Source organism: Corvus kubaryi, unplaced genomic scaffold (genome assembly GCF_017639235.1).
Source record: "Corvus kubaryi isolate FWS band 111438036 unplaced genomic scaffold, C.kubaryi_AGA036_p1.0 split3-37296, whole genome shotgun sequence".
In the NCBI taxonomy this organism is placed as follows: Eukaryota; Metazoa; Chordata; class Aves; order Passeriformes; family Corvidae; genus Corvus; species Corvus kubaryi.
Window position 1 is genome coordinate 2,946,987 of NW_024582086.1, and position 24,172 is coordinate 2,971,158.

Consider the following 24,172-nt stretch of genomic DNA (forward strand, 5'->3'; position numbering starts at 1 on the left):
TCTTACAAACCCCTAAATCTACCTTTGAGAAGAATTTGCGAAACAATTGCAGGAAAGCTTTGAAATACAATAGCAGCAAAGCCCTGCAAAGTAAGAGAAGCTTTTGCAAACTGAAGGAAGGGGCTTGGAATTCTTCACAAGTTTGACCATAAGAAAAGTGGCCTATTCTTAATCCACTGAACACCTTAAGTGGAACCATCACAGGAAAAAAGCTATAGATTTTGCAAGACTCTTTGAACTTACAAGGAAAAAGGCTCAGTTTTATAATTGTTTGATTTTAAATACAAGTGGGACATTTTTAAGAACTTCATGCACTCTTGTCACTATTTACAAGCTAAGTTATTAGAACTTTATATTACAAGTTGGATTTAAATTCTCTTTGGACTAGGTGACAATCCATTTATATGCTAAACTGAATAAATTCAGCCATTTTATACAATTTACTCTTTTACATACAAAAATTACAGTCTATATTTTTGTTGGATATTGTCATAATCTGCAACTATTAAGCTCTGAACTAAAGTTTGCTCTTGCTGCTCAGAAGGCTCAAGAAAAACAATCTGAGCAAATCCTAAACTTTTCAACAGACAGCAAGAACTGGTTGAAACTTAGTGAGTTTAGGAAAAATAAAGAATCCATGCCTCGGCATGTGAGAAAATCCTCTACTTTGTCTAAAATATTTTGTTCAGCTCTTTCCAGTGGCATCATCTCTTGCACTTTGAAATCTAGTGTTGGACAAAATATGACAAAACATGACAAAACATGTATTTCCCCTATTAGTCATACCACTCTGCTGAAAGTAGGTAGCTATTGCCTACTATGTTGGCTTTCTAGGTAAAGAAATTTGTCTAGCTATAGAAGGTGTAAGTCCACCTTTTTCTGTGAAACATGTTTACTTATTTAGCTGTGTCTGTAGCAGTTATATTGGATTCTACTCTTCTAACTTGACTCTTTAAAAAGTGTTGTGATCCTTCTTCCTGGAAAAAATTGTGGTGAGGCCTACAAAAGATCCCAAGAAGTTGGGCATTGTCATAAAGGTATGAAAAAGTTGAAAGGCTCAATGTCATGGGAAGGATGATATTCCAAAACTCAATACCCATTTAGGGTTTGTATCTCATTACAAAAATATTTATTCCTTAAAAAAATACACAAATGTAAAATACTACATTTTCTATTATATCCCCGCTTACTTTCCAAGTATGCCATTTGGATGTTTGACTAAATTAAAAGGTAGAACACCTTTTACTTCTCTAGCAATTCTGTATGCTATCTTTCTGCTTGGATTAGTTTGTGGTATCTTAGTAATTTTAGGTGTGAAGAATCAGTAGTGAACTTAGGTACAATGGCAGGGGACTAACATACTAGCCATCAGGAAAGTCCCTCTGAGTGTTTGCTCATGGATGGTAGCAATGCTGACTCAGGACCTGATCCCACCGGATGCTAAGCACCATTTCGTTTTGTATTTTCCTCAGTAGAAGTAGCAATGCTTAGAGTTAGCCTCTCGGATTACACCACCTTGGGGAAACTCAGCAGTGCACAAAATCCATATAGGTACATAAGGAACACCCAAACTACACTCTGTGTCAATCATTCATGCCCTGATCCTGCAGATGCCTACAATGTTCTTCCTGTGAGCAGTCCAGTTGACTGAAACAGGTCTACGCATAGCAGAATTAGGCATACATGTTTTTGTTTGCGGGACTGAAGTCTTGTACTGCACTGGTAGAGGTACTCTTCTTGGAGAAGGGCTTATGCACACTTCTCTTGTTGGGGATTGAAAGATAATGTTGTGTTTATACAGCTTTGGAATACAGCCTGCACTTTTTTGAAAAAAAAGAGGAAATAAAAGATACAAAAAAGAAGAAGGAAACCCAAGAGTGCTAAGGCAAACTGTCAAATGGCACATCATACCTACTTTGTCATTCATTTAGATAACATCACAAAGGCAGACCAGAGGAGTTCTGTAAACATATACCATACAGTACATCAGCCACAAGAAATTAAAAAAAGAAAACAACCCTGTAATTCTTTTCTTTCTGTATTGATATTCTAGTAATTGAAAGAGATTGCCTAGCCACTAATCATAATGCTGTGGTTTTTGATTTGTTGTTATTTTTTTTCTGTAAAAAAAGAAAAATAAAAAGAAAGAATGGAAGTAAAATGCAGTGGATTGCAAAAGAAATGGTCCCTGAATGCAAACAAGGGACAACATGGAAAGTGGGTTTATAGAAACTTAGAAAATACAAAATATAAAAAAGTTTCCTAAGTTACTTTTTTCCCAGTCTAGGAAAAAATACACTGAAAAGAGGGTTTTTTTTGTTTTTCTTACAAAAGTTAAGGCGAGTAGTTTGTTGTGGCAAAATGCTATTACTGAACCAGTTTCTGACTCTACTTTTTTGTATCCCCTCGTGCTGAAACTGAAAATGTACATGTGATGGCGTAAGTTAAACAGACAGGGATTTTGCTTAAAACAATATAAAAAAACCCATCCCATAACAATCCTTAAAAATATCTCCCTCTGCTTGACCATAGAGCAGACCGCTTCCCTTGCGCCTGATTGTGCATGGATTTCCACAGGCAGCCTCCTATCCAAGTGTAAGGGGAAAACCAACCCCTTCATAGCCCAAACCATCCCTGGAAAATCAGTTTACATTCATCAGCCTGGGCTAATGCATCTGAATTCCCCTGTAACTTGTCTGCAGGCTAATGGCTAGAAGGGACAAGGCAATGTCCAGCATGACTGCTGCCCTTGTGGAGGAGGATGATTGGAGTAAGCGTGTTTCAGCAAAGGCCCTGTGATTTCAGACCCATTAGCTCCTGTTTCATGTTTTTCCTGACCTCAGATGTGGAATTGCCTTTGACCTGTAAAGACCAACCCTATGCAGGTGAACCTTCAGCTTTCCTGGATCTACCGGGGCCTGTTAACCATGGAGTTAATGTGAACACATAAAAATGACTGGCCTTCCTAGGCACTCAGTGTTAGCTACAAGTACTGAGCAGTAGCTATTTGAGAGGTTTAAGGTTTAAGGCTTGTGCTCTACTTCTAACCACTAAAGGGCCACTTCTGGACTGTGGTGTGCCACCATCTCCCCACTGTGCTGTGCCTCAGATGGTACAGTGGTCTCAGACACGTTCTGGTCCCAGCGTCAGCAAGCATCTCCCACAGCTGGCTGCTAAGGGAGTCATCCCCAAAATGCTGAGTCAGTGCTGAACCAGAACGTCGTCTGACAGGGGAGCACATGTCTCAAGAGATGCAGGGAGAGAATGGGTTAGGTTAATATGATACCCCAAATTTTCCAAGCAAGGAGGTTTTGAAAAAAAATGTCCATATGGGGAGAGGAGCAGCAGGGGGAAAAAAGCTCAGGCTGTGAAGACACCATGAGGCCAGGGTGGCTGTGAAGGTGGCATCACACCCAGAGAGGAAAAGGTGGTGAGCAAAAAGATGACTGGCCAGGCCAGGGGGAGATGGCTGGGAGATTTGTCTCCAAGTATTACTGGTGAGGTGAGCAGGCCCCAGAGTGAGAGAACTATGGCAAAGCACTCCTGGTTCCCACATCGTTCACAGGTAGATGCAAGACGTAAAGGGCTTCACCCTTTGTGTTTCAGGGCTCCTAAACATGCCTGGGCACAGCCTCACCTGGCCATATTGGACTTGAAACTTAAGGTCTTGTTTTAAGAAATGTTTAGATTTGTAAATGCTTAGCATTTCTGGGGAAAGAGAAAAAGGGAAAAAACCCCTACCCAACCACCACTACCAACAACAACCAAAAAAGTCCCCAAAAACCCAGATAACCCAACCAAAAATACACACAGGCTGCTAGATTCTAACAAACAGCCACCAGACCTTTTGTTGCAATATGAGGCTCTGTGGCCCTTCCCCTCTGTGATAAAACTTAACCACCTAAGCCTGAGTCAAAAAATGATGTGCAGAGCTTCTCTGGGTGAGTTTGGTCCTTCTCCCAGCCGAAAGCCCCCAGGGGAGGCAAAGGGAGCATGTGGAAGTCTATTCATTTCTGCCACTGCAGCAGATATGGAGGTCAGCAAAATTTCTGCAGGTGTCAGAGGTGAGGCTGCCTTTCACTACTCTTGCTTTTTTTACTACTTGTTTGGGGTTTTTTTGTCTGACAGTCACCTGGGCAGTGATGAGAAGTTTCATTGACCAGTTCCATACTGACAAGTGACCTAACATGGGAATTACCTTTTACTTTTTTTTTTTTTTTTTTTTGGTATATGTAGGTTTTCAGTGTGCCTCATATTACCACCACTGAACAAGTGTCTTTTTTAACTGGCACAGAAAGAAAAGAGTACAGAGCAAGAGCTGTGTTTTATCAGATGCTCTGAACTAACAATTAATGCAGTAAAAGCACCATCCAAGAAAGAACAGAAATATCATAGGAACCACCTCAGACTGAAAAGAGGCTTTTTTTGTTTTCTTTCTTTTTTTTTTTTTTCACTTTTTTTCAGTTGCTGTTATTGATTTTTAAAGTCTGATAGTTTCAAAGACACTTCAAAATAATCTTCAGTACTTGTTCACACTATCAGAAAATACAAAACCTGATTTTTAATCTCACTCATGTAGTTATAATTCCAGAGTAACTCCACTATGGTGAGTGAAGTTAAACTTAAGCCAAACCAGTGTGATACAAGAATCAGGTTCATAATATCTCACCATGAAAAAGCTAGCTGCTTTCTCATTTAGAAGAATCAAGGAACAAGAAAAAAAGAAACATCTATTGATTTTGGATGCCTTCACATTTTTACATTTTCATCTTTAGTTGTTTTTAAGAGGCCTGCTTTTCAGAGGTCAGACGAAGAAAAATGTACTGGAAATCAGGCATCTTTTAGTGTCCCACATTAGAAAATGAGGCATCCAAAACCACCAGCAGTTTTTGAAAATGTTAGTCTTGTGGCTATAGGATCTCCCAAAACAGCTGCTCTGACAAAACTCCAGTGGGTTCCACGGGAGTTTTACCTGGACAAGCAGGGCAGCATCAGACCCAGCTGCCTGTCATTATGTAGGTGCACTGGAGGTACACTCTGTGAGAAATTACACTTCCATAAGAATTATAAAATAAAACTCTGACTCTGCCCCCTTTCCCAGAACTGAGAATTTTGCCACTGAATCAAGTAGGAACAGGGTCAGACTGTGAGAAAAATTCGTTTGTATTCTAGGGAAATAGAAAGCAGTATCCCTCATCTACTGGAGTTCAGCAGGAAAACTTCATGTATAAACATTGGCAGAGTTACTGAAAGGCAAGTAATTAGATCAGTGACTCCATTTCTGTTGGTGTGACAGCTGCATCTTTTTCATGTCAAGTTAATTTCAACTGTAATTCGGGGAGATGAAGTGCATATACAATACTGTAATCTGGAAGATTTATATAAGGCAAAATGATCATTCATACATTTTCTAGAAAGAATAATTAAGGTCCACTTCTGGTATCACCAATAAGCAGAAATGGGTAATGGGTTTTTCTGACACCGCAAACTAAACTGGAAAGTTACTAAAAACCAAAATTATGCAATTTTTCAGGAAAGGCTTGTCTGAGTTTTAGCAAATTAAAACAGTAAAGCGATCTGAGCCTTCCCCCAAGAAATAAAAAATATGATCTATAAAATAATGCTTAATGTGATTTTTCTTAAAAACGTAACATTTTTTTAAGGCTCTCATATCTGGTGGCTGTGAAACTCAGACTCCCACAAAATCCTAGGAATCTGATCAAGCCTGCCAGATATTTAAAGAAAAAACATAAAAAGTGTTCTCATTATATATATAAAAAATATATATATAAATCAAATAAATATGAAAACATATGTTCCATTTCTCATTTATCTCTCACTCTGTAGTATTAAGGAAAAAAACCAAAACAAAACAAAATGCCATCACCAACAACACAAAAGAAAAAAAGAAGCCAAAAACCCCCAACCCCTCCCCAACACCAAGTAGTATGTCTGATGGGAAAATAACCATGTGTTCCTCTTCCTGAAGAACTAGAAAGAAAAGCAACCCAACTGCAAGGCAATGGAGGCATTCACTTCCAGTTCACAGTATTGCAGTTAGAAGTACAGTGAGGTCTACGTAAGTGATGGAGCAGGAGCTGCCTGGAGCAGGGAAGGAGGAGGTGTTCACATGACAATACAGCATTGACAGCGCTTTTTCTTTTGTGTACCTGGGGCAGCTTCCAAGGGCAGGCTCTCTTCCTTCCCCTCAGGTGAGGAGGGCTCTGTCGTGTCCGACAGGGGCCTGCCAGAGACCAGCTCAGCAGCGTTCCCATCCATGGTGGAAACATCAGTCACTGTCTTCTCCCGCAGTGACTTCTCATCGTCTTCGTCGATCAGCACAAGCTCTGCCTTGATGGTCTCATCATAGCCCAGCACTTTCTTTGTCTCCTCTTCATCATCAATGTTCTGGTAGCCCATAAATATCATTGTCACTGGCTGATCTGCACTGGCCTCTGGGGTTTCACCACCACAGGGTTTGTCTTGTGGCTGAGGGTTCACAGCACGTCCTTTGCTGGATTTGTGTACCATTTCCAGCTTTGCCTCCTTGAAGAGCATTTGCTCCTTCATATGGCTAAGGTTTCCATCGGCTACCACATTTCTGTCTGACACAGTCATTTTTTCATACCCTCCTTTTACACTTGATTGTCCAGCTTTTTGCATAAGTTCATCTACGTCCTTTGAGCTTAATTTATGTACTCCATTTTCTACCACTGTGCCACCAGAGTGAACCTCATAGACTACCTTGGAACCATCATCATAGACTTTGAATCCTCTTTGATGGGCCTCATCTGGGCCAACAGGTGAAGCAGAGACAATCTTGGTCTCTCCTGTCTGTTTGTCTTTCTCCACATTAATTTCCATGGTGCACAAAGCTTGAATGAAAACAAGAGAGGAAGTGCATGTTACAACAAAAAAAGCCAGTGAATGGTTAATTGCCAAACAGACAAAGAAAACTATGGTGCCCCTTTTTCCTACCTCCTGCTTCTAAAGGGCTAAGTGTTCTACATTAGAGGTGGGATGCAACACTGTGAACTCTGTTACACTATGGCTTTTTATGCAGGTGGAGGCTGGGTGTAATTGCGGCAAACAGGACCTAATCTTCCGGCTCACGCCACATGGAGCTTTCTCTGGTGAACTAGGAGCACCAAGAGGTTAGGTGTAATTTAGGCAAGGGGAGGTGATAGCATGCAGGTTGCCCTTTAACTTTCCATTCTGAACTTGCCTCAAAATTCAGAGAGAACCTGTCTACTCTCTTTTCTGCCATCAAACTGCAAGTTTTGTTTGCTGCAACACTCAGACCATTTAATTATCAATGCTTGTCCTTGCTTAACTCTTCCATCCGTAGCACTCAAAACATTTTAGAGGGGTGAAGAAATATTGTTTATCTCTGTTCTACACGTGGGAACAAAATCACACAGGAATAGGATAATTTCTCCCACAGGTGTGTGGCAGGGCAGCTCTCTCAGCTTCCACACCAAGGCATCAACAGACCTCTGCTTCCAGGTTAAGAGAATGTACAGAATAGCCAAGAAGTGCTCCCTTGATTATCTGAATAAAGAATTAAGCACCACTACCAATGTTGAAGAAAAAAGTAATAATGAACTGATTTTCAAAGAGTCATGAAACAACAGGTAAAAACGTGTGAGGGATGTTGCTTTAGAATAGCAAACATTTTCTAGCAGTTAAGGATGTAGTAATGAGATGAAAAGTGTAGACCACACAGTAGGAATAGATGAGCAGTCTACTTTGCTCCAACACCCATTTTGAGATATGATGACATATCACTAGACAGCTTTTCAAAGAAAAAATGTGAGAAGGTATTTCAGATTTTCCAGAGTGTTCATTTGTTTAAGCATTCCTTGTATGCATATGAAGACATTTTGGCTCTTGGACAGACATCCACAGACACTTAATTACAAATTACCACAGGCAGTGACAAGTTGTTTGTGAAACTAACAGTGAACACTTTCATCAACGAACCTCAATGGTATAATCATGGTTTATCTTACCTGGGGATACCACAAACTGAAACGTTTGCTTTTTTTCCTGATTTATTTTCAAGTGAGTATAGAATATTCTTGCACCAAGAACCAATGTAGCTTGGTATGTTTGTATTTAAAAAAATAATTAATATTAAAAATTACTGTTACTTTAATATATTTCCTCAGTCTTTTTATTCACACACAGTAGAATCACTTTTCCTGTAACATTAAAGCAAAGTATTTAATCAGCAATAGGAAATTTATCATGACATGCATCGTTACACTGCCTAGAGTGCTAGACAGAAAATGAATGTATTGGTGAGTGGGTGCATGCTGTTCTCTGTGACATGGTCTCCTCTGTCCCCCAGGAGTGCAGTCTGGTGGGCAAAATGGTTGGGTCTGGCCATCTACATGCTGTGTGCATCTGCTCACACCTTGGCCAGCCCCAGCAGGACTGTCTAGGTCAAGTACACCGCACAAACACCTGCATGGAGCCAGGGGACAGAGGTGCCGGTGGGTGAAGGAGCGTTGCTGCCTCTGAGAACGATGCACTGCTGAAGGCTGGAGTGGACTGCAGAAGCAGTGTTCTCAGCTTGACTACTGCAACCTAGTGGATTATCCCTAAGGACTGTGTTTTACCACTGCTTCAGGAGGTTTATGAACTAGTTGTGTCCATAGCTGTCATGACCCTGAGCACAGGTTGCCCGTTTCCTCCATGAAGTAGGACTTACAGTTTTTTATCTCCCTCCTGTGCTGGAGTTTTCATGCCTGGCCATCCCACAGCAGCCTGGGCAGCCAGAAGGCAGCTGCAAGGCTGAGAGCTGAGCTCTGCTCTGAGGTGTGCAGCTGGAGACAGCAAGGCAGCTGGCATGGTTGGAAACAGGAAATTAAGGCTGGAAATAAGGAATGAACTGTTGCCCCAGGGCTGGTAGTAATTAAGCTACCAAGCCATTGCTCTGAGAAACTGTGGCAGACAGCACCATGGTGCAGCTCAGAGAGCAGCTGGCATGGATCACTTGCTCAGGACTGTTCCAGCCCAGGAACTGGTGTGCAAGTGCCCTTTATGTCTTATCCAAGTGCCTCTGCTCTGAAGCCTTTAATCCAATTTATAGTGATAATGAAACAAAGAGATGCAGGCACCAACACTAACGTTTCTAGAATTTTCTAGGTGCAGTTTCTTGAGGCAGAGGAAGAAAGGAAGAAGAATTTTGTTTATTGGCTTGGTGCCTAGGGCTTGGGTGAGTGGGCTCTGAACATCACTTGACCTCACTAGGACTGCTCAGGCAGATATTGTTCAATGACTTTCAATATTACAAAGGTAAAAATAGAGGCTGGCTAGCCTATGGTGAAGATGCTAAAACTGAGAGGTATCTGAGTGGCCAGCTGAACTGAAGCAAAGCTGAACCATGAGGCAGCAACAGCACATTCAGAAAATCATCTGTAATGGGCAGAAGTTCCTGATTTGTCTGGAGTACCACAACCCAAAAGAGAGGGCACCACCAACCCATCAACTAGCTATCTGTTATCTTCTTAGAGAGAAGTAGCACGACCCTGAGCTCCCCTAGAGCTCCTGTGCTTCTCTTTTCCTTTGAAAATTAAAAATATTATCTGGGGCATGGCTTTTTATTTACAAACTGGTGATTTTCCTGTGAAATAGCTGAGTGCCATGTATTTGTAGTGCAAAAGAGGATGCAATCTGCCAGACCCTCCCTGTCTTGATGCACAAATTTAGGTCCATATTGTGCATTAAAAGAAGGGTTGTACAGTGGGAATGAATTCAGAAGCAGATAGCAAAAATCTGATAGTTAAATCATGTGGACCTGGTCATATTTGAGTTTGTGATCTTGAGGAGCATGAGCCTGGCAAGGAGCAAAGACAAACCCCTGAACTTTGCAAGAGTGAACTTCAACTGTTTAAGGAGTTGGTGAATGAAGATCCCCTGGGAAACTGTCCTTAAGGACTGAGGGGCTGACCAGAGCTGACAAGGCTTCGAGACCACTTTTCTTAGCGCAGTGTGTAGGAAATCAAACAAGGCAGGCTGGAAACTGGCATGGCTGAGCTAAGGTCAGCTCCTCAAACCAAGGAGTAAGAAAGAAATATCTACCAGTGGAAGCAGGGACAGGAACCTGGAGAGAGTACAGGAATATGGTTTCGTGTGTAGGAATGGGGTCAGGAAAGGCAAGGCAAAGCTGGAATAGGACTTGGCAAGAGATGTGAAGAGTAACAAGAAGGGATTCCGTAAGTAGAAAAAAAAGGCTGAGAAGAATCTATCTCCCTGTATCTCCCTGTAAACAAGAAGGGAGAACTGGTGCTGACTGATACGGAGAAGGCTGAGGTACTCAATGAGTTCTTTTGCCTCGGTCTTCACTGGAGTCAGACTTCACAATTCTCTGAAGTAGCTGATCCTCTGGGTGGGTGTGAGGGAAGTTAAGACCCTCCCACTGTAAGTAAAGAAGACACTTGTGATCACTGATGAAGCTTAATAGGGACTGTATGACATGCATCCCAGGGTCCTGAGGAAACTGGCTGATGTTCAAGGCCAGGCTGGGTGGAGCTCTGAGCAACCTGGTCTAGTGGAAGGTATTCCCGCCCTTAGCAGACAGGTTGAAGGAATGAGATGATCTATAAGTTCCCTGCCAACACAAACTATTTAATGATTCTATAATTCTGTATTGTTGCCAAGCTACTCTCCAACATATTTGAAAAGTCATGGCAGTCAGGTGAAGTCCCCAGTGGCTGGAAAAAGGGAAGATCTGCCCATGTTTTTTAAAAGGGGAGAAAGGAAAAACTGGGAAACTACAGACCAGTGAGCTTCACTTTTGTGCCTAGGAAGATCATGGAACAGATCCTCCTAGATGATATGCTAAGGCACATAAAAGATAAGGAGGTGATTTGAGGCAGCCATCACGGCTTTACTAATGGAAAATCATGCTCGACTAATCTGGGGGTCTTCTGCAATGGAATAATGGCAATGGTCGCCAGGGAAGACCAACAGATCTATCCGGGCTTCCGTAAGGCCTTTGATATGGTCCCCCCGACATCCTTATCTCCAAATTGGAGAGACACAGATTTGATGGATGGACTGTTCAGTAGATAAGGAATTGGCTGGCTGGCTGGAGCCAGAGAGTTGTGGTCAATGGCTCTGTGTCCAGGTGAAGGCCGGTGATGAGTGGTGTCCCTCAGGGGTCTCTCTTGGGACTGGTGTTTTTCAGTATCTTTAAAAATGATGTGGACAGCAAGATCCAGGGCCCTCAGCAAATCTGCAGATGGCACAAATCTGAGCAGTGCAGCTGGACACACCAGAAGGAAGGGATGCCATGCAGGGAGACCTGTACAAACCTGAGAACTGGGCCCATGAGAACATCACGAAGTTCAGCAAGTGCAAGGAGCTGCACCTGGGTTGGAGCAATTCCAAATGTGAGTACAGACTGGGAGAAGTCATTGAGAGCAGCCCTGAGGAGAAGGACTTGGGGTTTCTCATGGATGAAAAGCTGGATATGAGCCAACAGTGTGCACTTGCAGCCAATTGTATCCTGGGTTGCATCAAAAGAAGTGTGGCCAGCAGCTTGAAGGAGGTGATTATCCTCCTCTACTCTGCCCTTACTCTACCCCCCTGGAGTACCGCATCCAAGTCTGGGGTCCTCAGCACAAGAAAGACAGAACATTTTTGGAGCAGATCCAGAGAAGAGCCATGAAGATGATGAGAGGGATGGACCACCTCTTCCATGAAGACAGCCTGAGAGGGCTGGGATTGTCCAGCCTGGAGAACAGAAGACGCTGGGGAGACCTTATTGCAGCCTTACGGTACCATTAGGAGGCTTATAAAAAGGAGGGAGAGGGACTTTATATATGGGCAGATAGAGACAGAACAAAGGGCAATGGTTTTAAACTGAAAGAGGGCAGACGTAAGCACTCAGAGGGTGGTGAGGCACTGGAAGAGGTTGCCCAGAGAAGCTGTGGATGCCCCATCCCTGCAAGTTTTCAAGGCCAGGCTGGATGGTGCCCTAAGAAATCTGATCTAGTGAAGGGCATCCCTGCCCATGGCAGGGGAGATGGAACTAAATAATCTTAAAGTCCCTCCCAACCAAAACCTACAATTCTATGGTTCTATATTTAAGAAGAGTTGCAAGATACATGTTTTTATCTATGGTATGGAGTACTGACACATAACAATGTCTTCTTTATTAGGGAGACTTTGGGCAATAAGTTCTAGCACTTCTTGGGGGATGCTGTAGAAAGTTAACAGGTGAGATCCTTTTGTATTTAAGCTCTGGCTAATTTGCTTAAGCTTTTGACTCTGTCAACATTTTATTTTCATGCCTTCTACTGTGATTTTACTGCAGTGTTTTTAGATATTGGCATCACATGTGGTTTATGACCAACCCAGGGACCACATTAAAGCTACTTGGCTAAGTAAGTGCATAAACACATGTGAATTTCTTGGAAACTGTTCATCAGTAAAAGGCACTGCCATGGGAGAAGTGAATAACAGAACCTTGCTTGTCTGTCTGTGTGCATAATGTTTGTTCTCTGTGGGAAAACCTAGCAGCTCAGCTTGTCAAAGTAGTTGAAAAATGAACTAACGTTGATTCTAAAATGTTTTTATTTAACCAAAGCATATTTACTGCAAAATGTGATCTACTAATAGAATACAAAACTACCTGACAATAGACTTGAAACTGAAAGCAGTACTTGAAGATGACAGCCAGTATTCACAAGTACAAGTTTTCTGCACAAGCTTTAATTACAGTGGAACATGATGCAGTGCTTCAGGACAACAAGATCCCAACGTGCCAACAGAAGGATCTAGATTCTGCCTGTTCTGTGGATTCAGAGGCTGTTCTTAAAAAAAAAATCTACTTACACTTTGAGCTTGTTTTAAGATGGATGATCAGTGCCCACCTTTAAGAACACCTACTGCACACACGATACGCTTATCAAGGACTACGTTAACAAGGCTTCTCAGTCATCCAAAGAATGAAAGAAATTATTACTTCCTTGTTGTCAACAAAATGGCACAAAACCCACAGAAAAGCTTGTATTAAAGACATATCAGGGTAAGCAGTGGTGGAAGGGAAGATTTTGGAATGGTTTGCAACAGAACTTATGGAAAAAATTACATATTTCATAGTGGTGTACAGTGCCTTAGCTGCAGACATTGCTCTGCTATGCTTGTTAATCCATTCTTCAAGTAAGCCACCTTTTATCCTGCTCCTTGGGACACCTCTTAAATAGCCACCAGAAATTTGGTCTTGAGATAGGGAGTACACTGTTTAGAAAAGAAGGATTTTGAAAAAAAAGAAAAAAGTACATCTTCTAAGAATCAAGTTGTTACATTTAAGACACACACTCAATCTGAAAAATAGGTGTTAGAAAATTCTCTGTATGACTCCAAGCACAAAACAAGCCTACCTTTTCCCAAGAAGAAAGAATGGCCTACAAAGAAGTATAAAATGACATAAACATTTGAAGAATGTGTGTGGTCTTGTGAGTGTGCCTGTCTGGAGTTGCATGGGTACAAGAGAGGACAAAACCTTGGCCTAGATACCATGTACTTGTATCAGCAGAGATGGAAAGAACTGAATGTTTCCATGTTAAAAAAAAAAAAAAGGATGTTTCCTATGGTACTTGTATGTAGTTCAGCTACGTTGTTTTGAGAGTACTCACTGCAGTTCAAAAAGCCTTGACTTATTTACAAAAATACATATCAAGCAGCATTTCCTGGCATTTAAATGACATCAGGACACCAGACTCATTAAGGTAATATAACGAAAGAGTTCATGGCTACTGGACTGGTATTATAATACTTTGTTCCTTGAGACTTACCAGCTACTCTGCTTGATCCGTTCCACCCAGGAACTGGCTCTGCTGTTCGTGAATAGAGGGTTGGGAGTTCAGGGATCTGGGAGTAAATGTAATTTACTGCATCTGGTGTCAGAGAACAGGAAACAGTTAGATTTGTTCTACGAGCCCCAGTGGCTTCATTGCTTAGACAGCAGAGTGTTGTCAGCCCTGACAATAGTCACTGGAGCTTTGTACTAGATAATTGGATCAAAGCAAACAAAGTGCAAAGTCACTGTCCTGTGATTGGTGTTCAATAGACTAGCTGAGGCAGGAGGGAATGGGTCCAGATGACTCAAACCTTATGTCAGATGAACACATAAAATTATTTGTCAGGAGGTTCTGGATTTATCAAGTCTGTGACCTTTAAAATTGGGGGTGGGGTGGGGAACGTAAGGAACAAACCTGATGTGATACCCAGAATACATGACATTTCAAATAGAGATGTAAAAGCCTAAAAATGCTAGTGTTGACTGACTAGGATAAGAAACCAGCTCTTTTGTACCAGTTGTTTCCAATATTACTGAATCAGAATTTGGCTTTTTGTTCTTAATGTTGAAATTCAGCTAACAATAAAATCTCACATAAATATTGATAGGGTACCAGTTTTGGTCTTCAGTAGCTATTATGCTCCTGCCCGTGCTGCAATGCCGTAATTCATTAACAAATCCTGAATTAGTAGAAAGCTATCTTAAATGATTGACTTGTTTTACATTTGAGCTTATGGCTGCTTGTCATAAGCTAAATGTGTACTTTAGAAGAGATACTAATAAATTTAGAGGTATTTCTATGGAGATATTTTGTGGCTGGGTTACATACAACTAGCATTTATTGTTCTGGTAGGATTCAGTGGCTGAGCTAAGAGCAGAGCTCAGAGGAGAGATGTGCAAATAACTGACTTAAGGTTCAGGCACCGGACCAAAATGAAAAAAAAAAAAATCACATTATTTCCTGTCAACTGGAAATGTTTTCAGCTCTGTATGGACATGGTTAAATTTATGTTCAAACATAAAATCCTGTTTGGTGTGAAACAGACCATTCTTTTTTCTCCAAGGGTATTTCGCCAGTTCAATGTATAATTTGTCAAGCCCTTAGTACTGCCTAGTCCATGTGTCAGGGTAGGAAGCAAAATTTGCCTTCCTCAAAGACTCTTGTTGCTATAAGCAAGTGAGAGAGGTTGGCCAGTGCAGACCATAAAAGGGAACTGGTGAAATGAGAGTGAAAATGAAATGTCCTGTTGTAAGCTGCTTGACTGCATCTGGTTAAGGGAGATACTTTCATCACACTCCCTACGGGCTAACACCCATCCCAGAAAAAATACCTACACCTGGTAGTGTCCTCAGGAAGGACATGATGTGCCACCTCTAATCCCAAAAATTTTTTTGGCAGGAAAAATGGGCCTGATACTAGTGAAATGGTTTTACTCCCATACCTGTCAGTGGTGGCCACCAGTGCTACTGGATGCAGAAAAGTAAGTCTCCAGAATGACACTCCATCCCTCCATGAACCACTGTAGGTAACTCAGGTAAGGAGTCCTCTTTCCTCCCTTCCGGTGTCAGAAAAGTAGGGCACAGAGGCACAGTGCAAACTCATTTAAAACCCCCACAAATTTAGTATATAAATGAGTTCAATTTGTAGCAGATGAATTGGAAAAAACCCCAAGCCTGTCCAGCGAAATGTTATTTTATTTCATATTTCAGTGGACAATTGGCAGACTTGGCAAATGGGCTTTCATAATTTCAATGCATACTGTATCCTCAAAGTTTTGTATTTTTAGCAATAGAGCCTAGGAAAAATAATTGTTTAAGACACACAGCTGACTGAGCAATGGCCAGCAACAGCTGCTTTCTTTTGCAGGGTTACTTGCCTCTAATGACAAATTGGTACAATGCTTGGTTCTGTTGCTCTGGGAAGTATCACCAGCAAATGAGTAGGCCATTATTGAAAACTGAAGTAATTTCTCAGAAGAAAGAAGTGGGGACTGTGTTTCCAGTCCAGGGAAAGAAGGCACTTTGTGTTCTGGAAATAGCACAAACTTAGTAATTATTCATCCCGTAGAGTGTCCTTTTGGAACAGTAGTTTCAGTACACACTCATGCAGTGACTGAGTGACAGATGTGAAACATGTGTTACATGTGGTTGTAATCAGTGCAGAGTTGAATTGCTTAACTAATCATCCTTACTTTTTTGCAGTTTATGTGGATCAATAGGCATGGCTAGGGTACAGTTCTCATGCGAGGACACTGCAGGAGGCAAAATCCTTTGTAAATGTTTATTTTTCCCCCAGTGCCTGTAGGGGGAACTGAGCATCGCTGACATCTAGCAGTAGGGAAGGACAGTTGTACAGCTTGATGGTGAAACTCTCACTTTGGTGTGGTAGATATCTGTGAACCTTAGTAAGCTCTTGTTTTTTTTTTTTTCCTTGCCTCCTGCTTTGGCAGATGACCTAGCTAAGTGTTAGATGCTGTTAATATTGACTTAGTTTAGAAACTTCTCTGTATCTTAATTATAATAAAATATTTTAAAAAATTAGCTTCAGGGCTCCAATCTGTCATTGTCATGAGAAGGGAATGCTGGGAGAGCAGTGCAATTCTCGTGGAGCTCCTTCTAAACCTAGTGGCTGATGTGTCAGAAGTGGGGTATTTGACTACAAGTTGGGGTCGGTTGGTTCTGCCAGTTCCTGCCTTGTGTTATTGTCTCTCCCCCCACAACTCCAAACAAAGCAAACACTCTCATTTCCCTTTATCTCACTGGCAACACAGTCTCTTTCATTTAGCCCCTTTAAAAGGATATAAGAGGCTAATTTTACAAGGAATGGATGAGACGCAAATGAGCATTTTGTTCACGTGAGAAGTAAGACAGAACAAAAATAACATTTGAAATCACTGCACTCAATATCTTAATTTCAATCTTTGATGAGTTATTAGTTTCTAAGGTTGCCATAAAATAAGTCCTGTGTCTTTTTGTGCTACTTGCAACAAAATGCATTTTAGGACTATGGCACTCCTCCAGGTTAACAGAGAGACAAGTGCTAGGGAAAACATATGGGGCAAGGTAATCCTTCAAGGGTGCTTGCACAAAGCTAATCCTTCAGAACTGCTCAGAATAGCTCCCACACAGAGGCTTGTGGTCAAATGTCAGACAAATTAATTTTCCAGGGGCTGGATTCTCTTTAAAAGTCCACTACCAGTAAAATTAGAGGTGGGTCTGCTGCAAATACTGACTCCCAGGGCAGGGCTGTTCCACCTACAAAGCTCTCTGGGGCTGCGTGGGACTACATCAGGAAGAACAGAGATTATGGCACTCCCACCATGTCTGTAAGAACATCAATGGAGGTTTTTGCTAGAAGCTGAATAGTCTGGCTCTGATTTACTGAATCATGCTTTAAACAAAAGAAGTTGTGGGTTAGGGTCCATAGCTGACATTTGTATATCCATAAGCAATATGGTGGATGAGTGCATCTACCAGAGCACTAAGAAATGCTCCCCAACCTTTTCTGAGGGCAAGAAGCCTATGTTCAGCCACCTCAAGTGCATGTATACCAACGTATGTAAGATGGACAACAAGCAGGAGGAACTAGAGCCTTGTGCCCAGTGTGAGGGATGCCAGAGGAATCACAGAAGCTTGGTGGGAAAACTCACATGATGAGGCGACCACAATGGATGGCTACAAATATTTTCAGAAAGATAAGAAAGAAAGAAGAGGAGGTGGATTTGCACTTTATGTGACAGATATTTGCATGTATAGAGGAGAGCTGTGGAGACCATGCAGTTCAATTTAACTAGTGCCTTAGGATCATGATTAGAGGGGTCATCACTAAGGAGGAAGTTACTGACCTCCTTGTCAGGATGATGAAGCAAACAAAACCTCACTGTGGCTGCTCAGTGAAGTCTTGGGCCAAATGAGCCTGGTTTTCATGGGTGGCTTCAATTACCCACACATTTGTTGGGAAAAAAATAAAAGCTGTGCATGTGCCATGCATCAGGTTCCTGGAATGTCTTAAAGACTCCTTTTTCCTATACAGGCTGGACATGCCTGTATCTAGCACATTGCTAGATTTACTGCTTGCAAACCAAGAAGATTTACTTGACTTACACTGGTAGCCTAACTACCAATGATACCTTGGATACAGTGAGCAAATATTGTGGAGTTTAAAGTCCTGCTTAGAACGCTGAAGACCACTAGTAGGATGAAGACCTTAAATTTCAGAAGGGACAACTTCAATATGCCAGGGGCCTAGTTGTGAGAGGTTCCACTGGAAGCATCCATGAAAGTCAAAGGAGTTTGTGAGTGCTGGGAGTTATGTGAAAGTGCCTGCTGAAAGCACAAGAACAGTCTATTCTTTACAAAGGCAAAGGAAGAAGTCTAAATAAAAGACTTCCCTGGCTTAACGATGAACTGTTAGATGTAATTAAAAGCAGAAAAAGCAGCATACTGGCTGTGGAAAGGCAGCCAGTTAGCCACTGGGTACTACAAGCACCTTGCTAGGGGGATGCAGAGATGCAGTCAGGAAGGCTAAGGATCAGCTAGGAGTAAAGTATGCAAAAAATGTCAAGAAGAAAGGGTTGTTCAGTATTTGAGCAGTAAGCAGAAGGAAAGACACAAGACCAGTGCTTAAGGAGTGCAGGGAAGCTTGTCACTAACAATGGTGACAAAGCAGATTTCTCAATACCTTTTTTTGTCTATAAATACATAAATCCACACCCTAGGGTGTTAAGAAAAGTGCCTGACATTTTTGTAAGGAGACTGTCTATAATATTTGAAAGACACAGAGATCAGGGGATGTCCCTGATGACTAGAAGAGGGAAAAATGTCATACCTATCCACAGGAATGGACCAAAAGAGGACACAGGGAACTGGATGCACAATGGTCTTACTTTGACCCTGGGCAAGTGACAGAATGAGTCCTCCTAGAAACCATTACAAACCAAATGAAGCAGATGGCTGGGAAAAGCCATAATGGATTTACCAAGGACAAATCATGACAGACTAAACGAATCAACTTCTACAACATAATAACATTTTCTATTGACATGGAGAGAGCAGTGGATGATGTTTATTTAGACTTCAGCAAAGCTTTTGACACCATTTCCCACAGCATTCTCCTGGCCGAGACTGATTGAGTGGTGCATGAGATGGGTAGGAAATTGACTCACATGTCACACTCCAAGGGTGGTGATAAATGGTTTTTACTCAGGTAGCCAGAGGTGCTGTAATTGTGGCAGCTATAGATGGAGACTGAATTAAAAACTTATCAAAAGCCTACAACTGAAAGCCAATCGCTGATGAATTTTTGCAGGACATGTGGAAAGCACTCTTGAAAGAGCTGCACTTGACTCCTCTGAGGGCATGCTAGTCTGTTTTGCTGCTGGGCTGCACAGCTGGTCAAGATCAGAGGAGAGAAAACCAGAAGAGTCTCTAAGCAATGTTCTGGGTACTAAACAATTCAGGTCAGGTTTCCCAGACCACTTCCTGGCCAAATATATGCTAATGCATACAAAATTCAAACAGAGGTTTGTGCAAACTGTTCAATTACTGTAATTGTGGCTTCTGTACGTTGGCTGAAGTAGTAGCATAAAGTTTGCATACAGACAGCCAAATATTGCAGAGGATGAATTAACCCCTGAGGTAAATTCAGCAGACAAGGGAGTTACGTCAGATCTTCATGTGCCTTTTATTTCATGTATACATTCACACATAAACATACAGACATGGGGCAAGAACTCTCCCCTTTCCATTTGTTCATGAGGTGCATTCAGCAGAGCACTGCAGCATGCCTGGTTTTGACTGCAGACCTGAGCACCAACAAATGATGTAATGCCTAGCATCATCTCAGATCTTGTTTAATGGAGAGCTTGTCAGCTGCAAGCTGCCACAGAGCTGGCAGTCACAACTGAAGGTGACAGGGCCACAGCTCCCAGCCTCAGCATTTCTGCTCTACTTTCTCTTACATGGTGATTTATGAAGGCAGTGTGTTTGTACCCTGGAAAATGTGGAATTTGTGTTAATTGTGCCTGGATGATTTCAAGCTCAGAAATGCTCACTACCAAACAGCTCTTTTTCTGGAAAGGCTGTGAAGGACACAGAGCATCACTTGATCACTGGTGCTCACCTCCACTTCTCCCCTTCCCTTATAGCCTTTGCTTGGACCTCTCTGGGCTCTGAACACACTCTGTGCTGTGCTTTGTGCACGCTCAAAATCTGTCACCACCATATAGACGGCACAAAATTATACACATGAACACAATGGTGAGATATATCAATTTTAGTACTGTCACTGCATTTACAATAAAGGGACACAGAACAAACGAACATGACATGTATGGATTTGGGAGTCTTTCATGATGTGGCAGCAGCTGAAGAAATTGCCTCAACAGATTGTTGTTGGTTTGTGTCTGTGCTTTACACGGCCTTCCTGGGTTATCCAGCGGCTTCTCCCTTTTTCCTCTCGAGCACATGTTGCCAGACAAATGGCTAATCTGCTGCAACAAAGTAAGTTCTACCTGGTTTTGAAGGAGGGGAAAAATCTATGGTACCAAAGTGCTCACAGCTATGCAGGTTTTCTTCCTGCTCTGATCAGCTACCCTCTCAGACCACTGCCAGAGAGAATAGAGAAGACCAGCTCAGCTTGTACCATGTGAAGATGAAGGGCTGCACTGTGCCCACAGTGGGAGGGCTAAAAAGACAGCCTGCAGCCTCAGTCATCCGTAGAGGACTAGAAGGCAGCACTACCTAGGGGATGAGCTGGCCCATCTCAGCCCACAAGGACCAGTTGCCAAGAGGAAGAGACAAGATATATAAAGCCAGTGGTGTAGAAAATAAGAGGGACTGGTTCACTTAGTTGTAATCCCCTGCTCTCTTTGCTTGCACAAGAGTTGCTCTCTTTGACATAGTTTTGAAGTTCTCTGTTACCTTTCAGAAATTACAAACTGTCCTTAATTCTGGCTCAGTCTCTGAGGAAGTGATCCACTGAAAGCAGGCAAAATCTGCAGAGCATGAGTGTTCCTTTTGAACTCAATGAAATACTACATTGCTACATACCTTCAGGGATAGAAGAATACCACTTCATAATTGTTACCTGGGGCTTCCTTTGCTTCCTTTGCTATTACAAGACACGTGAAGAGACAGACTCTATCTTCCAGGAGTAATAGAAACTCCTGAGCACTTTGGTTGCTAATTCCTGCAGGCACCATTCCTGTTTTGGAAACTTACTAATGACCATGGTGTAACTCTGCATAGGTACAAAATAGTTGCAATTACCACTTTGTGGTAACCAAGTTCAAATCCTCCAGAGGGAAGGAAGACTAAGTTCCTACCATGGAACATACTATATGGGAATTTTTTTTTTTACAATAGCATTTAACAAAAACTTGGATTATGTTACTAGCAGAAGAGAAAATTTCTGAACTAGGTCTTTGACTTAAAAAAACCCCCTCCTTAGTAAGTAATATAAATCACCTTGAGAAGACAGCTCCAAGTCAACTCAAATACTACATAGTAACTTCCATTTTGTCCCAGTGTTTTAATATCAGGATCATCCTACATATTCCTCATCTGGATACACAATACAGCTGGGCATGGCTTTGACAGCAGCTGGAGGAGGTACTCTTAACCTCAGTATTTTGTCCTTTCAAAGACATGTACTGAGAATGAGTATCTGGTGCACACATTTATCTGCAAGGTGCCTTAGCATGACATCCTTCCAGGGTCCTAAGGGTCTTGGGGTGGCACTACAAGGGTCTCCCTAGCTTCCTGGATATTATTTGTTCACTCAGACAGCTAAATTTATAGCTCAGTATTTAGACTGATGATGCTTTGTATGACACTGGGTTAACAAGCTAGAAATTACTACATCCTCATCCAACCAGGTGAGGTTTTCCTTCTGCAAGAATCACCACATGGAGAATGTTGTTCATCAGTGAAGTAATATATTTTTAATAGTTGTTCCTCTAGATTAGAAATAGTCCTCATAAAATTTAGCTGTCTATGAACAGAGCATGAGCACATATAATGGAGAAGATTGACCACAGAGAGGTGAGGAGTCTGCAGTGCAGGGCTATCACATGGTGAAAGGGGTCAATAACACAGAAATTGTGTGATGTCTGCTTTAAGTTGTTTGTGCAGTTCTTTCCCTTTGTGAGAGCATAAGAAGAGATGGAACTCTGCCAAAGCAATACTGTTTTACCACAACAGTGAGGTCTGTCCTTGCATTATAGAAATACCAAAGAAAAAAGTAATGGCTCCAGCAATAAATCAGAAACACACACTGAAGGAAAGAAACCTCGCTCTTTAAACCTTTGCAACAAAGCTATAGTAACGACTCTTGTTAAACCCAAAGCTATACAATAATATAAAAGCACTTACCACCATCCTGGTGGGAGAAACTCTGTGGAGGGAAAAAATAGGATGTTTGGTTAAACCTTTTATATTTTGAGTTTAATTTGCTTTACATCTTGATTTTTATGCTAGGCTTGCTTTTATGGTTCTTTGGAATTTTTAAATGGGTAACTGTGCTTGTTGCTCCGTGTATTTAGGTGCCATTATAGACTGGGGGAGGGGGACATGGTGTAACTAGATGAAGAGCTCTGCTTTTTGTTGCAGGCTGTAATGTTCTAAAGTGGCATTTGTGGCAAATGCTACTATCTCTGGCTGCCATGAGAACAGGGAAGTTTGAAATACCTCTCAGGATCCTGCTGACATCTTTAAGGGGGGCTGAAAGCTCACATGGTTTCCCTCCTAAGCTAGGGACATAGACTCTGAAATCCCACTTCAAAAAGAGCTCGGATGGAAGGGGAAATCCAGATAACCCAATCAAAATAGACCTGATGCCACTGTGTCTTTTCTAGTCTTGTTCATAATGGTTTAAGCTATGTGCTCTGCAACTGCCCTCAATCTTTCCTTAAGTGCATAAATTGATAACTGCTGCTTCCAAATGGTGCTAAGAGTACGCTTTAAAAAAAGTGTCTTTTTTTAAAATACCTTTTGCAAGTGGTCAAAGGATTTCTCAGTCTCCTTTAGTTTCTCCAAAATTATTTGTTCTTTGGCAGATATTTGTGATTCTTCACTTTCTAATTTCTGTATTTCTTGTTCCAGTCTGTGGAAGACATACAGACATGCACACACACACAAAAATTAAGCATAAAAATTAGCTCAGTGAGAGAGAGTTTCCTAGGTATTAACTGACATTTCAAATGTCGTCAGAAACAACTTTGACTCTTATTATTCACAACTGATTTCCTAGTACATGAAGGGCATGTGAATTATCCGTAAAACAGACAGATCTATTTACAAGAAAAACAGTGATTATCTTATCCACTTCTGCAAAAGGATATGCAGATGAACCAAAAATACACTTCAGTATCCCTTCATTCCAATTCCCATAACATATCTGATTTTTACTTTCATTTTAGAAATCACAGTTCAGGATATAACTATGAATATGCAGTAGTATTTAGAGGAATGAGTGTCTTCAAATATGTCCATGCTCCAGACAATGAAACTGGAAATAGTTTTTGGAAACTGGCACTCAACCAGTTGTGTTAGGAGTTTCTCTTGAACCCATACTTTGCCCACTCCCCTTTGGGATATCTATCTGTGCTTTCTACTGTTACTGCATGACACTGGGGTCCCCAGAGGCTTTGGGTAATAAAATACATAGACAGTTCAGAAAATAAACTTACTGTGCTAGGCAGTAAACACTCAGCACTCTCATTTCTCTTGTCAAGACCTAGTGGCTGAGACCTCATGCCTTAAAATGTGTTGATTATGATTTGGGATACACTTTTATAGAGCTTAGATTCTCCATTACTTTAACTCAAACCTCCTTTTATTGACATGATTTATGCAGATGTAGGGATATTCCCTCTTTCTCCCCACTCTCCTCCTTCTATGTGTGCTACTATCTTTATTTTCTCACTTTTGGGAAAAAAAAAATTATATATATATGTATATAAAATAAGCCAAGATGAACGCATTTGGACAGGGATAGTTACCTAAAACTTCCTTTGCCTACCAATAGATCTGTGATCTGTAGCTGCTCATAGCTTGTTGAACCATACTGAATGTGACATATCAGCATCACCCAGTACTTTCCTTACCCATGGCTGCTTGCTCCTGCCTTTCTGTCACCACTTTTCAAATGAAGGATCCGAACACTGATCCACACTAAAGGACATATTTTTGCTCTTTCCCAGCCCTGCTAAGCTCAGGACTCCACTAATATTAATTCAATCACAAGGCAGAGAGCAAGGAGAAGGTGATGTAGGGAGGATAGATGGAGGAATTACTTCTTTGACAGACGTGACAGGTTGAGTTTCTTGTGAAATTCTTGTGTTTAAATATAGATGA

The 24,172-nt window shown here is 41.6% G+C and overlaps 1 protein-coding gene across 6 annotated transcripts in view; it reads right to left on the reverse strand.

The window, feature by feature from the left end:
• The window catches only part of PALM2AKAP2 (PALM2 and AKAP2 fusion), a 266,024-nt gene that overhangs the window by 135,081 nt on the left and 106,771 nt on the right, over nt 1-24,172 (reverse strand). For 2 of the 6 annotated variants that reach the window (XM_042015308.1, XM_042015312.1), the window contains exons 4-7: nt 22,805-22,919; nt 22,190-22,211; nt 13,812-13,913; nt 6,171-6,875 (exon numbers count right to left, since the gene is read on the reverse strand). In XM_042015308.1, the coding sequence (XP_041871242.1) occupies nt 6,171-6,875; nt 13,812-13,913; nt 22,190-22,211; nt 22,805-22,919 (944 nt within the window). Of the gene's footprint in view, nt 1-6,170; nt 6,876-13,811; nt 13,914-22,189; nt 22,212-22,804; nt 22,925-24,172 lie in introns of all 6 variants that reach the window. The other 4 variants (XM_042015315.1, XM_042015310.1, XM_042015313.1 and 1 more) reach the window with 4 other exon arrangements.